The sequence below is a fragment of the Pholis gunnellus genome (genome assembly GCF_910591455.1).
Source record: "Pholis gunnellus genome assembly, chromosome: 3".
NCBI lineage: Eukaryota > Metazoa > Chordata > Actinopteri > Perciformes > Pholidae > Pholis > Pholis gunnellus.
The window spans coordinates 12,441,794-12,458,395 of NC_136529.1; the positions used below are offsets into that span (position 1 = coordinate 12,441,794).

The 16,602-nt window shown below is 41.8% G+C and overlaps 1 protein-coding gene across 3 annotated transcripts in view; it reads left to right on the forward strand.

Annotated features, from left to right (window-relative positions):
- LOC306715898 (kazrin-like) overlaps nt 1–16,602 on the forward strand; it is a 57,028-nt gene that overhangs the window by 24,838 nt on the left and 15,588 nt on the right. For 2 of the 3 annotated variants that reach the window (XM_079186377.1, XM_079186378.1), the window contains exon 2: nt 8,721–8,828. In XM_079186377.1, the coding sequence (XP_079042503.1) occupies nt 8,721–8,828 (108 nt within the window). Of the gene's footprint in view, nt 1–8,720; nt 8,829–11,467; nt 11,619–16,602 lie in introns of those variants that run through there. The other variant, XM_079186379.1, reaches the window with a different exon arrangement.

Here is a 16,602-nt window from a genome sequence, read left to right on the forward strand (position 1 = left end):
TTGGGTGTTGGAGATGTGTGAGTGTATTGGACGAGAGTGCTTAGTTTTTTGTTCATTTTTGTAGTTTTCTTGTGCTATATATTTATTAACATGGCTTTTTGTAATTAGGGATAATCTACCGTGAAATAAAGCCGGAGACAGGTTTCCCCTCAGGGAAAATCAAGTATAATGATCTGAATCAGAAATTCATGTATTCATTACCCCTGCTGGTACAAGCTGGGGAGTTTTTATACCAAATAAATAATTTATTTTATTTCATTCATTACATTTAAAAGGGGTTTACTTAAAAATTAAAAAATATAAATGTAATATTTAAAAGGGAAGCTTGTGTCACAAAGATTACAGACCTGTTGTAAATGTTATCATTATTAATGCATTTTCTTCACGGCCCTCAGACTCACAGAATCATTGTGTGCCTGACAGTTTGAGCATCATGACACAGCAAGAGAACACATTTTGACTAATAGCTCGAGACTTTGTTGTCAGGTCCAAGGTAGCAGAAGAGCACTTGTAGCTGTTTTTCATATCACGCTTGGTGCCAGGAGCACAGCATGGCTTTTTAGTACTCTCTGTTTTTCTCCGGCAATTAGCAACTGTAACAGACAGAAGTGTCAAGAAGCAGGCAAGCGCTATTTATAACAACAGCAAGATATGTCACACCACAATAGCATCTTTGAAAATCAATGACACATGTTGCCATCCGATTTAACTGCTATTTTTGCTCCTGCAGAGATCTAGTCACTAGGTTTGAGTTAAGCTTCGCTCTATTGAGTTGTTCTACATTACATATGATATTCTGTTTGAAGATGGTATGTGAGCTAATAAAGCTGACCGTGCGGTTTCCTGTGTGAGTGATTCTCATCTTTCCATCAGTAGCTAGGAAGGCCTGGTGGAAATGATAGTTATATTATTCACCACTGACTTCTCTGTGTTGTATTATTCTGGCTTGATGAGTAGAGAAGGTTTCCCCTAGAGAAGAATCTCTGCTCATTGAACTGCTGTTCCTCTTTCCTCTCAAACCTCACAAACAAACTATTAATTCACCTTTTGGTTGTGAAGACAGGAGTGGAAAAATATGCTTTAAAAAAGTATAGCTAAGTCTTCTCAACCATTTGCACCCAAGACTTCCCCTCCAGCTGTCTTTTAAAGGCAGATGATGTCCGGTCCGCCCTCTGTCCCAGTCCTGCTGTCCAGAGAGAAAAAGGATCCCTCTTGGATCCTGCAGAGGCAGCTGGGACAGGCGTGGCGGGGCTGGCATGTGTGAAAAGAGCGTTAATCAATTCCCAGGCCCATAAGAGGATGGAGGTCAGCAAAACGTCTCACATTTTCCAAATGTCCCTGTGTACTCGGACAATATTAAAGAGCCGAGGCCAAGCGCCCGCTGCTGCCATCATCGCAGCATTTACTCACAGCAGGAAAGGCCTTGGCACAAGAAGCTGGAGGAATTTTTTGTTTTGTGGATTCCTTCCAGGCAGTTTTTTCTGCTTAATCTTCACTTTAAATCCGCCCTCATCTAGCTTTTCCTGGGTTATGGCAGGACAGATGACGCCCTGCAATGACCAGCTGTGACCCACAGTATCAACCACATGAGCCATAAAGTCTGTCTGTGTGTGTGTGTGTGTGTGTGTGTGTGTGTGTGTGTGTGTGTGTGTGTGTGTGTGTGTGTGTGTGTGTGTGTGTGCACAAGCCCACAACTACACTCTTGTGTACAACATGCATATATGAGCAACTTTAGGTATACATCGTGACATTTTAGAGATGGTATAGAAAGAACTTCATCTTCTCCATTAGATTATTTACTTAACTTTCCAAGACTATACCATTTGAAAAAAGGCTTAATATAAGAGCTCTATTATAAAAACGTCTTGTATTCACTCTGTGCCTGAGGACTAAGGCAAATTTAGCTGCATGGGGGAAAACCCCAACGTTAACCTTTAGTTATGAATTAGTTCTCCACCGCTGTGGCAGAGGACAGGCCCATGTCAGTCCAACTGAACCCAGAGCTCATTATGGCACTCTTGAAGGAGGCTGTGTTGGATTAGCTGGTGTACGAATGACTGCAGCTAATCCTCAGGGGTTACAGAAACATCTATTACCTCGGCCATATTCCACATTTTTCACTGGTTGAGCCACAATGCTAATGATTACAAATGCTTGATGTGCTGTCCTACATCTGTCCTATGTGCACATCTGTAAGGTAGCCAGCATGTTTTTTAATATATAGTTGTACACCGATTGTTTATCCTTAAACTTTTGTGCCTTACTATTCCAGTTTGGCAGGTCAGTCCCACTGTGATTATTCAGCAGCCAGCATAGATCATCATACCAGTCATATGGGATGATACATAACTACATCATCCCATGGTGACTCCAAGGATACGCATCGTGACTCAACCTTGTTTTCCTGATGGTATTGTTATGAATAATCAACTGAGGTACTTTCTGCTCTCTTGAGTCCTTCAGCTGTTTTGGTTTCAGCGTAACAACATAGTTTAGTTTAATCACAGGACTGAGCGCTGCAATGCTGATATTGTTTTGAGCAGATGTGGCATGTAGTACTGAACTAGTGATTCAGAGGAAAGTGGTTCAAAAGTTCCCCTGTGTACTTATAATGGATATAGAAATGTATCTTTCAGTTGACATGCTGTCATTTTCTTCTGACATTTAATTAGCGACTTAATTGCATTGACCTATTAGGACTACTTTATTTTGTGTTTATTTGACAAGGAAGTCCCATTGAGATCAAAAATCTATTTCTACAAGAGACACCTGGCCAAGAAAGCCGCTGTACAAACTCACAACACATTAAAATACAACAAGATAGACAAAACAATGTGATTGATAACAGCCTCTATCATCTTCATTTTATGTTTTAATCAATGTATATTGTGATATTTTCTAGGGAGGGGGCACAGTGATTTTTCTTTTGGCTGAGGGTAGTCTGAGGTTTTGGGAGAGCAGATGAGGGTCTTTTATCCTTTTTTCTCATCCTACAATCATGCTTTGTATCAGCCATCCTTTGCAATATGGTTAATAGTTACATACATTCTTAAAAGTTGCATAAATACAAAACACCAGAAAGACAACTTTCACTTGCGCCGTGGTTCATAAAGGTGCTCTTTGCCATGTGCAGTTCTGTCTCTATATCAGGGATTTGTTAATGTGTTCATGAGAAGTCCCATTAAGATATTAAGAGGAGGGTGTTCCAGTTTTTCAAAGTCAAGAGGAAGGTTAAAAAGGAACATTAATTTCCCTGCAGAGCTTTTTTACAAAATGAAACATGGATTGTATCAGCCAAATGGATACATGTAAAAAAGTGCAGCCCCTATAGGATAGAATAAACAGATGGGGATATGTGTTTTATTATAATCCAGTGAATTGGATAAATGACAAATCACTACTTGACTTTACTTTGACTGACTTTGTCACATTGTTTCAAAAATTGCCATAAAACTGTTCTACTCTGTGATTTGCAACATTAGCGACAATGGCCTAATACATCCTGAGGTATTAAAGTGATAGCAACCCCTCATAAACGTTGTGGAAACATTTTATCATCACATAATATATTTTCTAATCACCCATCTCTCAGTCCTGTAATGAAAATCCTGCAGTTTAACAACAGTGAAAAGAACCTCCCGAGGTTTGTGATTGCCTGTCAGGACGCCACCTCTCTACAGCACATGTTGCTTTTTAAAATCCTCCCTTAATGTTGTCCTTTGACACTGAAATCATTAGAGTGAAAAAAATGCTCCATAACCGCAGACTGCTGAGCAACTGAGCAACACCAGCCCTAACACCGGTTACCCTGGACACTCGCTTCCTAAAGCAATTTCTCCTCATTGATGTAATGGATGTGTCCCTGAACGGGCTTTTCTTTCCACGCATGTTTCCTCGGGGCAGGCGGCTGTTGTGCTCTTAACGGCAGCACACAGACAGCACCCAGAGGCTATGGCTCACGGCAGCCTTTCAGGGCTGATGTTCTGTGAGCACTAGGAGTATTGATTCACTGTGTCACGTATTATTATAAACACAGATTAAAACAGAGTAAGTTTCCAGCCCCAGGCGAAGCAAAATATTGTCGGGATGACATTTTGCTGCAGTGGTTTTGGCTGCATGTTTGGGATGTATAACAGAGATGTGACGGCTCCACCTTCGATTTACAATATATAGTCTCACATTCAATCTGTCCCAGAGGAGAAATCTGTCTGTTGCGTTTGTGTGTTGAATACTAAGTCAACGTCTCCCAAAAGTAGTTCACTGCTGTTGTTAAATAATTATTTGACACATTTACAGCCTGTGTTTGTGGAGGCTTCAAATTGTTGTTTTCTGGTTTTGCACAATATTTTGATTTCATATCGAGCTCCGTCATAGAGGAACTTTATTTCTAATTCATCGTTGCCATCTGTGTCAAAGGCTGCTAATGATACCTACCAGTGGAGATGCATTTGTGCCGCGGGAGCGCCGTGTCAGCAGTCTGTACGCTGGGATTTGGATGAGCTCCATGTGTCTTTGCCTGATAAAACCAGACGCGACCTGTGAGCGTCGGGGTCAGGGATGAGCAGTCTCCCTTGTGAAATATTCAACACTAAATATCTCAACCGAACTCAATCCCGTTGTCTTATGTAACCAAGCGATATTTCCTGGCTCCGTCTTTTGCCAAAGGTTAGAAACCCAAAAGGCATCACATCATTTTGCTTTGTTAATGTATTCACTGTCGCGAATGCTGTGAAATTCCATTTAGATAGTGTTTCAAATTCTTCTCACATTATGTCGTGCCAATTTAGATAGAGAGACAAAGAGGAAATAATAGAAATGTAATAGCAATTTTAACGCTGTGGTTATTGTCATGCCACTGGGGAATAATTACTGTGTACCACAGAAAATGGTTAAATTCTTTAGGGCTTTACATTTTAGGATTATGAGTATGTCATTTTCCCCATAAAACAACTCAACTCCTTTTTTTTGTCAGTGTTACTTTTAATCACTGCTTTTGTTCTAATACATCTCTCTTCTATGTACATAAAATAAGCAATTAACAAAAAGAATCCTCTGCATCCATTTCAGAGGCTTTGAATTGCTGTATTTGAATGTGAACCACAACCCCCAGTCATCATTATCCCCCCCTCTCCCCTAACAAAAACCTTTTAGTAGTTGAGAGTATGTGGAAACAATAAACATTACAGTGACCTTTTGTTCTGCAAGTGTGTTGATAGCCAATCACCTCTCAAAGCTAGCCTGTTCTTTTACACACACACACACACACACACACACACACACACACACACACACACACACACACACACACACACACACACACACACACACACACGGCTTGGTAATTACAGCATGTTTTCAACCATTGTAAATTATTGTAAGTGGTACCTACATGTTTGTCCCTCAGAAAGATACAACACATAAAGCCGTGTTATTGCAGGGTTTCACAGTAACATGGTGATGTTCCCTTCCTTTCCTCTGCGATGACTGATACAGGAATGAATGTGTCTGCTGCCTGCATGACGGACTGGATGCCAGTGTAATTAAAGGTTGTGTGAGTCTGCACACCAATGATAGTTGCCTCCTTTTTCTGCTGGAATACCCACTCTGTTTGTCTCCTCTTTCCATCATGTCCCATACAGTACATGTCGCCTGCATCCCTCAGCTGTTAGCGAGGAAGGGAAGTTGTGTCAGATGTTTGGATAGCCTCTCTGAAATCCTACCACACCCGGGGATGTTTCTGCAGTCACACACTCTCAGTATGTTCTCATTAATAACTAGTGGGTGTTTTCCCTTGTGATGCTGTCAGGGCTGTGTTTTTCCTTTGTTGTCTGTAAGGAAGTCTCTTTAATATTTAATAAGATGGTAAGAACACTTTTAAGATTAACATTAATGAAAATGTGTAGTTATTGCTACAGTAATATAGATCTGCTTTGTAAATGAGATGTATTGTTTTCGCCTTGGAGGAAAATAACAGAACAACCAAAAGAGGTAAATTTGCATATTAAAATTAATTCTTTAACATTTTGTATTAAGGTCTACTTTCTGTCTACTGTTTCATTGGGCATCCATCTCTGGAGACGGTGAACTTATTTGCATACAGCTAATCCAAAGTTTTTTCTTGTTTTGTTTTAAATCATATTTGCTTCACATGATGCTGTCATTGTCCTTTCATCAGCATGACTGTGACAATAACTGATTGCAGGCTTGAAAGCTACAAGAACAAGGTTGTTAACAGTGCATCTGTGTGCAGTGAGACATGTTTATAACACTAATGATGTCTTAGTTCCATTTAAACGGTAAATCAGCAATTTTGGAGAGAGATTGTTGTTATTTGAGCTCAACACCCAAACAAATACCCCTCCTCCAGATGTACTGCCCCTCCCACTGCCTTTCTCTTTATACATCCATGGCCTTTCCCCTTTCCACTGCACGAGAACGAACGCCCCATGTGGCTGATTGGCTGCAATAGTGTGGCTCAGTCCAAGCAACTTCGTTTAAATCCCATTTACAGAGCCAGGGCTGTGCATCAACACCAGATTCTTCTTTCATTACTCACTCAGAACAGACAGCTAGCAGACCGTGAGGAGATGTTCGTTGAATTTGACAAAAAATGTTTTGGATTAGGGTCGATGACTGCAACTTTTGCAAGCTTTTCCAGTGAGCCATCATGCACAATACCAAGACCTCCATTAAGAAGAATCTATCATTGATAGATGAAATTTTCCATTGTCCCAAAAGATGATTTTATTGAGAGATGAAGATGAGATATAAAACAATTGGCATCGCTTGATCACAGTCGTTGGCCTGTAGTTTGTGCTCCTGTTCTGTCTGGTTTGGTCAGTTAGGCTACAAATAGACGCTAGGCCTCCTCATTTCCATAACCTTCAACCTCTCACAGCAGAGGTTCAACCAGGCAGAGAAGAGGTGACAGATATACTGCTCACTCCCCAGGACATACCTCTCGAGAGCACATTCACGTACTTTACAGCACTGACACAGACACAATGACAGGGTGTTTTCCCCTTGAAATACAATGAACCCTGGCTAATCAAAACCCCTCGGGAATGGGAGGTCATATTAAACCAGTGAAAAGTTCAGATGACTGAAGTATGTTGAAGTACCAGGGGGAAGCGTGTTCATCATATGAAACACACATATCCAAACGCAACGCGATAATTATGGTACATTGCTCCTTTTTCTCAGTTGACAGGCTGCTCATTTAAGAGCGATGACACCCAGCCCGTATGTTACAGCCACAAATTTATGTATTGACGTCTTTATTTTTAAGTGCACAAAGCGTCAGCACCTTTAGCTAAGTGCTGGAATAGATTGTCTGTGAATTTGTCTGACTGCCAACAGCGCTCTCTCTCTCTCTCCCTCTCTCGCTCTCTCTCTCTCTCTCTCTCTCTCTCTCTCTCCCTCTCTCTCTCTCTCTCTCTCTCTCTCTCTCCCTCTCTCGCTCTCTCTCTCTCTCTCTCTCTACTGTTGATAAAGCAGCCTGCCCGCTGTCCAATCTCAATATTAAAGAACAAGGGAAAGGTCAATTTAACAACACCTAAACAGTTATTGACGGGTCAGGAGGACAGAGGAGGGGAAGGTCAGTCATCTAGATAAATACCATATGGTCATGAAATTGAAACTGTCAAAATATGCAGATTAGGAGGGAAGCTGAGATCATTGTTGAGGAAGAGTGGTTGTGCAGATGGTTCTGCTCAGAAGGCACCGAGGGTAGACAGCAGTGCTGTGCTCATGGACGGGGTTCATGGTTAAACTAGAAAACACGTTTCATTTAAACACTGCATTAGCACGTATACAGGAGGTACTGTCACGTCTTCATCTGGTAAGAAATCCAACATTTATAGCGTCCGAGGGATTTATAAGATCAGAAGAATTACTTTCAGTTTGGAGATTTGAGATCAATAGCGGCATCTGAAGCCCTCTTGAAGAGGAAATAATTTCCGTTGTAATGCTTTGGTATCTGCTCTACAAAACCATTTCCCTGCACAGAAAGGATATTGCCTCCATCCAATAATCATTGTCATTTGTATAGCATTTCATGCTTTACACATGGAGGTGAAACCTTTAGAAAAGGAGATGGAGGAAAAGCAGAGGGACCTTGATGATTTTAAATCAGATATATGTTTATCTCAATCTTTTTTCTTTTTGAAGTGAGAGGAGAGAAAATGTTCTCTAGATGACCTCAGTTACTGGAGCTCACTGAAGTCATTGATCAGTGTCATTAGCTCAATGTATAGAGCACAAAAAGGTAGAGTAAGAGTAGAGTGGAATCACATAAATGGGTGGATAAAAGAGACTACGAAAAGGGAAAATGTATGAAAGTTTAATACGGGGTGATCTAAAATAAGGCAAAAAGGAGTAAACATGTAGCCAAGCATTGTAACATAGACAAGCATGAATCATTACTAATACAGTTTGTGCTTCATTATTAATTTGAGATGCCGACGACAAATGCAGTGATTTGTAGGACAGATTCATATTTGCAACGTGTCTGAAAGCTCAGGAGCGCGTGTCGAAATTGACACCATGTCAGAATGAATCATCTGATTTAAAAGGCCAGCTACACACAATGCTAGTATGAGCCCAACATACTACAACAACCCTGCTGTGTGAATACAAATAAGACGTTTTAATGAGAGAACAAACGTTTGATTCATCTGATGGTGGTAATTTACATTGATTTTAATATCTTTCCCCTGCAGATCCATCAATGCATCACAGACAGAAGACAGTTGTGACGGACATGTGCTACCCGACAGACATATCCCGCCTGATGGACTTTGGCACCCCAGACTGCTCGCTGGGCAAAGGTACGGTGCTGCTCGAAAATACAAGGTGTTGCCTTGGTGACAGCAGGAAGTGTACACGGAGATTTATCCTGGCAGTTAAAAGACACAGAGCTGTCAGCTTGACTGCGAGGTCAACACTGGAGCAAAGGCCTGCGCAGGCTAAGAGTGTGAGAACAATCAGACAGCAGCTGTTGGTACCTGGCCACCGGGGCCTAACAGTTCACCGCAGGCTTTGATTTATCGCAGCTATGTGTGGCGCAATAAGACTCCGAGACTGGATTGACTTCTTACCAGAGAAAGGAATTATACTTTGCAAATTGCTTTTATGTGAATGGAGCTTTATTTAAGTTAATTGCGTCAGAGTTGTATTGTAATGTGCAATTATTGCAGCAAGGGCACTTATTTTCTCCAATCACTGTCATCGGTTTGACAAATAAAATGCTTTATAGAGAGGCCTGTGTGGCTCAGGATAATAGTCTCTCTCAATCCCTCGTGTGCAGTAATCTAACTGACCAGCCTGTAATAATACGCACAACAAAAGCCATTGATCATAAAGTTTATTGATCGCATCTGTATTGTTGTCCTTTTCTTTTTCTCATCATAGTGACGGCTATTATTCTGTATTATTCTCACTTTGATGCCAAACCCGAGACTCTGCAGTTTAATTCCCTCAATAATTTAAAATCCAATCTTTTCATCCCATCTATCCCCTTGAAGCTGTCAGAGCCTGCTCAGCAGCTATTAAAGCCTCATGTCATTTCCACCAGCAATGAGCAGCGACAGTGGTGACCTCACTCACTTATTCTCCTTCTTCCCCAGTGCCCATCACTGCTTTCAGTCTCCCTCCTCCTCTCTTTTTTCACCTCTTCTTCTCTCTTAAGGCTAGCTAATATCTTAATGCGGCTCTATTCCGGCTCTCTATCGACACTCCGCAGCACTGATAATGCAGACTGACAGGTCACCCGTGCGAGAGCAATACTGTGGAGGGTGTAGAAAAAGAAGGCCTTTAAGGATTTCTCCTGGCTTTAATGTAAGCAAAGCAAATGAATGACATAGTGATACAGGGAGTTAAGCCGAAGAATAAGGACACTGAGGAGTGGAACATTTCAGACTGAAGAACTGTCAGGATAAAAGCAACGCCGTGAATAAGATGCAGTGTAGCTGAGAGGCAGGCTACAGCATGACCTTCGAATTATGAAGTGCTACATTTGGTCAACATTTTCTGATTCATGTAAAAGGCTGTAGCTCTTCAGACAAGTTAAAAGCAGCTCAAGGCAGACAGGTTCGAATTTCAATCTTACATACATAACAAATTGGTTTTAATCAGCATGTTCAAATTCCATAAATTATTTTCTGTGAGATATTGTAGCTGTAATACTACCGAGGTGACCAGCACAGAAAAACATGTACTTTCAAAACATGCGTTATCTTCTAATAAGGCGTTAATTGTGTTCACTATATCGTTTCAATCTTTTGTCTCAGCCGGGATCAGTCAGAGAGAAACGAGCCTGGCAGTAATCCTTGAGGTGTCAGAGTGTGATTGACAGATCCATTGCCTCATGTGACAAGTATGTGGTTTGAGCACATCTGATCTCTGGACGGAGCTGAAACACTGAGCGTCCTCCTCTGACAGGCAGGACAAATGGCATGCTCGCTCTGAACTGCTGTCACGTCTTTTAAGTGAAAGAGGTTTAACTAGTCTTTCTCTTGCACACAAACTCACACACATTGTGCCTACACCTGTGCTTTAGTATGCTAGTTATGGCACTCAAGTGCTCATAAACCAAAAATCCCATTATGAATTTATATCCAGCCAGGCTCTGGAGGCTGAATTAATTCAGTTGGAGCCCTATCTGTTTTCCTCATACCACCTGTACCTGCCTTAGGGTTTCAGGCCTAAAGAGCCCTGTCAGGCAAACAGGACCAGCTTAAACCTTATTTACTGTCCGCACACATCTGAGTTCCCATCGAACATGACTCAGACTGTCCGTAAGATAACATGGGAGAGCTGTTATTAATAATCCAATCTAAGCGTGTAGAGCTAATGCAGTTTGGTCGGAAGCATGAACTCCGTATCACTTCACTGCTGTCATGATCCATTTTTTGAGACGTTTGTACTGAAGTTGATATTTTACATTCCTACCTCCTCTGGCCAAAACACACATTCACATTCAGGAAGTGAGTTTTGTAAACTCATGGAGGCTACAAAAGGCACCGCGGGCTCAGAGGGAGTGCCTAGCTCGCATGCGGAGGGGAGTATCGTTTTCTGTTCAGTCGCTGAGTGTAATTGCACACACCGTCCTTTGTTAGCTCTCGGCCATCAGGTGGCGTGAAAGCTCCACCGACTCACCTGGTGTTATTACCTGAGGCCTGAGGTGCTGTTTGTGATCCTCTCCCCCTCCCCCTCATCCTGTTCGTACACTAAGGGGGAAAAGAGGAAAATCAGGAGTGGGCGTGGCGTGAAAGCTGTCCTGCCTGACACAGGGCGTGTCACTAAACAGGTAGAGAGTGGGAGAGAAAGACATTAAAAGGAAAGAAAGGAGCAGGAAAAGTACCTGAGTGGCTACCAGGGTGACGACTTCCTGGTAACCTGTCTGGGTGGAGCCTCAGCAGGCAGGGCTGGGAGCGGCCGGCTGTGGTGGTGCATTGCGTGCGTTGGTTTGAATGGTGTGTGCACTGGTCTGTACATATACATGTGTGTTTTCTTTTTTTTTCACCTGCTATGAGAGCTCACACCACAGTTGACAGTGGAGCTGAGTGGAGCCTGTGCCGAGGAGGACATGAGGTCTGAGAAGGAGGAGGGGAAGGCCGGTGAGTGACAGATAGAAATGGAGATAGAGGGGGAGAAAAGACGTTGTTTGTGTGTCTTGGAGGAATAGTGTCGGCCATAAGAGTGGCTCGAGTTGGCAGTGTGCGAGCAGGCTGAAGTTCACGTGTGTTTATAACTGCCTGCGTTGATTGTATGAGAGGAATGTGAGAGAGAAATGTGTGATACAAATGCAGTAGTGGAAAGTACATTTATTCAAGAACAGTACTCAAGTACAATTTTACGTACTTATACTTTACATCTTATGCTTCATTACACGTCTTCATTACATTTATTATCTATAAATCTACCTGTTATTTTCCTGATTAATCACTGAATTGTTTGTTCAATAAAAAGTCAGCTAATAAGAAAAAAAAAACAGACCCCAGAGCCCATAATGATGACTTTAACTGTCTTAGCCTAAAATTTAAGAAACAACAACAACTTAGAACTTATCACTATGTAAAGCAACCATGAGTTCGGCCGCTATCATGGGAGACTGAGAAAACTAGACATTATTCACATTTGAGAAGGTAGAACCAGATAACTTTTTCCACTTTGCTAAAACAACTATAACAAAAACATAACAATTTCTGGCATCAAAGTAGCTGCCAATTAGCTTTTTGATGGTCAAATGTAGCTCCTTCTCACCCAGTTGCAGCCTTGAAATGCAGCTTACAGTATGTTAATCAGGTTGATTTTTGTCGTGGGCCTCTTTGCAAAATGTCAGGAGTTGTCCTCCATACGGCTCTCAACATGACCACGGTGGAGCCAACAGCTCGCAAATAACGTTGCTAACAGCATGAACAGAACGAACAACAGCAACAGTGGTGACAGAGCTTACAGTGTTTACCTGAGGGGGAACCGAAGGGTGGGAGCTAAACTTCTGTGACTCAGCGGCATCAGCTGTAGCCGCTGCCGTACGAGCGCTGTGCAAAGCGGCAGCAATTAGCTAAACAGTGGGGCACATACACTGGGACTCACAGTCGTGGATGTTAGTGCATGTGTGAGTCACTCACATGCACTAACATGCATGAGTGGCTGGACCGGCTACGTAAATCCATAATCAAGACTTATTTATTGTTTTACTAAAGATAAGATCTAAATGCTGACCTTGATATTACATGTTCATATGGATAACATATTAATCTGTTAATCTTCTATGCTCATTGTACATGAATGCAGTGGTATTTGGTGAGATACTGTGCAGTATTACAGACTTTAGTAGAGGAGCAGACATACTAAAGCTTGTATATTATGGGAGAAAATAACCCTGAGGAACAACAATATCGGCATTGGCTCTTGTGTTCTGAATACTGTTGGAACCTAACATATAATAAAGCATGTGAAGATGTACGTGTGTTATGGTGGCGTTTGAATGAATTGAAATGAGCTTGATTCAACTGTGTTTTGCGTGACTCCTGCTGCAAAGGAAGCACCCTGAGGTCACCACTCAGAACTGCAGAAGATAATGACTTTGACCGATTGCACTAAAGAAGAGACAGATGGTACCGTCACCAATACGCTTCACACTCACAGCTTTGTTGTAATGTCCTTCATCTCCATAGAAAGCATCTTTTTGTTTTGCTTTTTAGAATAATTTCACTTCAGTCTCTGTGTGAGCTGTAGCTACACTGAGCCTATCAAGGACCATTGTTTCTTTCATCATCTGCACCAGTGTTAGACTGTGTTTCAAACTCCTCACTAATAATTTCATACACAAGCTTCAATAGCAGCTCCAGCACCTCATGCAGCTTGTGATATTATTCTGCCATGCCTCGGGGCATGAGGGAGGTCATGTATCAAATAATGTAGATTTCCAGTTCTCCAGAGACCAGATCCTGCTGTTTCTGACAGATGTTGAGTCCCCACCACAGATTTAGGAGGGACAATATGGGCTGTGGCATTTTAGTCCTTAGTGGCTTATACAAGTTGGTCTACATCAAGGACACCGCCCCTTTGCTGATTACTCTGTTCACCCGCTGTTTTGTAGATACTAAGACCCAATTCCAGTTTCTGCCCTCATGGACTTACAGACTTTGACACATGCTCCCTCTAAGTCCAAGAGGGCTCCGGACTGTCCCATAGTGAAATCGGCAATAGTTTGAGGGCTCTCAGGTCAACTTTTTGAGCAATTTATTCAAACTTCACATGATGATGACTTCCAAATATGTTGATTTGGTTGAGCAGAACTATTGTTCTTATTAACAGGGAGATAACAACACTCCAATTAATTTAAGGAATAGTTGGACATTCTGAGAAATATGCTTCGGGGTATCTGCTTTCTTGCCAAGAGTTAGATGAGAAGATTAATACTCCTCTCATGTCTGTACAGCAAATATAAAGCTACAGCAATTTAGCTCAGACTTGATATGGGGAAACAACCTGCTTGGCTCTGCCAAAATGTTGAAAAAAAACATCTGCCAACCAACATGTTATAACTCATTTGTTTAATCAAAGTGTTAAGCAGAGACTTCAGGGATGACCAAGAAATAGTCTGAACATTATCCATAACCCACATAACCCCATGTATGAAGAGAACTGGATACAGTGTTGGAGGCGGAGCCCCGTTCATTATTTCAAAGGTACTCGGTGGTGCATGAAACCTAAATTGCTTAATTGAGGACAAAATTACCAGGATATTCCGCACTCCCTCCGCATCTATTGGCCTATAGAGCAAGCGCACTAGCATCTCCTTTAACCCCGCCGCCCAGCTGATCGGTCTTGACTCACACACATTACCTACAGTTCATTATGTCTGCGGAAATAACTTTTTAGCGAGCTATTAGGTGATTTTATGAATTTTAGGACCATATGATTTAAATAGAGTGTTTAACCGTTGTGTTTGGAAGTTGAGTCTTTTAAGTCTGTAAGTCTTTGGGAAACCGTATTTTTGGGCCGCATGGCATCACGTTACAGTTGTAACTCCACAGTTTGGCCGCTGTGAAAATTGGCTTCTAAGTCTGGTGCTCTTCATGGTGGTTGCATAACCACCCTAAAACCACAATCTCATGTTTCTACACTTTGCTTTTGTAATTTTGTTTTAGGGGAGCTTTAGAGGCGCTGGTAACTGGATTTTATTTCCTTTAGACAGAAACAGAATGTTTCCCCCTTTTCCCAGTCTTTGTGCTAAGCTAATGTTACATGGCTCCAGCTACATGTTTACCAAACAGATATGAGAGTCGTATCGATCTTCTCATCTAACTCTCGGAAAGTAAGCAAATAAGCGTGTTTTCCAAAATGTCAAACTATTGCTCTGTCCAGGTAATGTGATTTCACAAAGTACCTCCTACATAAATTCATTAGGAATCCTCACACCTTCCTCCACTCAGACACTAAAACACAGTAAGTCGGTTAAAGTGCGTGAGGGTTCATTACTTACTGCGTAGGGTAGGGGGGGGGGGGGGGGGGGGGGGGGGGCACTTTGAGTCTAAACATTCATGCTCAGACATGTCACCTGCAGTATGAGAAGTGGAGGGAATGAGAGGGTGGGGCTTAAGAGGGTCAAGGGTCATCATGATTGACTGAATTGAAAACTAGGATATCCATTGCTCATAAATACTACAATTACTGTGCAAAATTACCTCATTATCATGGCTTTGCTGAAATCAAAGGGCTCTCTGTTTCCTATTCAGAGACACCATGTCAGTCAGGTTAATCACTGGCTAAACCCGACCCATGCACAGCGAATGAATGAATGTTACCTGTGTCAAGTGAGAGTGAGGGTATGTTTTTCAAAATGCAGCTCTTGACAGCAGTATTAGAAATCTAAATAGCCCTGTCCAAGTTCTCGGGGCTCTTCCTGTGGCACATCCTTGGCAGCGTGCCTAGTCTGCACATAATAAACGTGTGAATCAATTACAGCTATCTGCACTTGGCATCTTTGCACTGACCTCAGTTGTAGTGTAAACCCACAGGCAATTAATTAATGGAGGCTGTTCCCAATAGATACTGTATTCTCGCACAGATATACTGTACACGAGTACACTTGCAATCACGCACAGATATAGTATACAGACCAACATACATACAAACAATATGCAGGACACATATGCTACAATCATATTATCATTTGATCTGCTTTCAAGTGCTGTATGTGAAATATATTTTAGAGGCGAAACGATAAAATTATCAACATATACGTATATTAGAATTTTATAGACGTACTGAACCAGCAAGTGATGTTTTGTCTGCATATACCGCCATGAATTACCATTAAGTGGTGAATACTCTGGTTAGGTAGGTTTGAGAGCCAGCAACCTGCATTATTTATTGCCATATGTATTATAGAGAGGCAGTGCAATACCCAGAGTAGGAAATTGACCTGACCCTTACATTCAGGTGTCTCAGTGTTTCAAGGCATCAGGAATTAGGTGTTTGCTCCGGGTTCTGTTTAGTCTCCTCAGTGATGTTGTGTGTGTGTACACATGTGTGTGTGTGTGTGTGTGTGTAAAGTTTTGTATATAAAGTTTTTGGGGATTTTATTTGGTTATTTTTCAGATACATTTTCAACACATATGAATAGAACCAGTTATAACAATATTCATTTATATGACATCAAACACAAGTTTAACACAATTTGTCAAAAAACACATTTTATTGGGGGCCCAGTACATTTTCGGACTCACTCAAATGACCACCCCTGGAATTGAAAACCTATTAACATCACTGTCTCCGACATGAGATGGAGGCTTGTCGCTGCTTATACCGCTGTTTGTACCCTAAGCATGTCAAATACACCCTACAACCCAAGCCGGTCTAAAACCTCTGTTCCACTAGCGCATAAGTTCCTCCTTTGACTGTGGCAGAAATTAACAATGAAGATGCTAAATTTAAGCCTGCCGATGATTTAAAAGAAGCCCCTAATCGCTGTAGCCTACATCTGCCACCCACCCACCCACCCACCCAGCCAGCCTCTCTGGGATTTGAGACTCAGCAGGTAGCTGCTGACAGAATGAATGGGTTTATTTGTGAGGCCTCAGTTGCAGT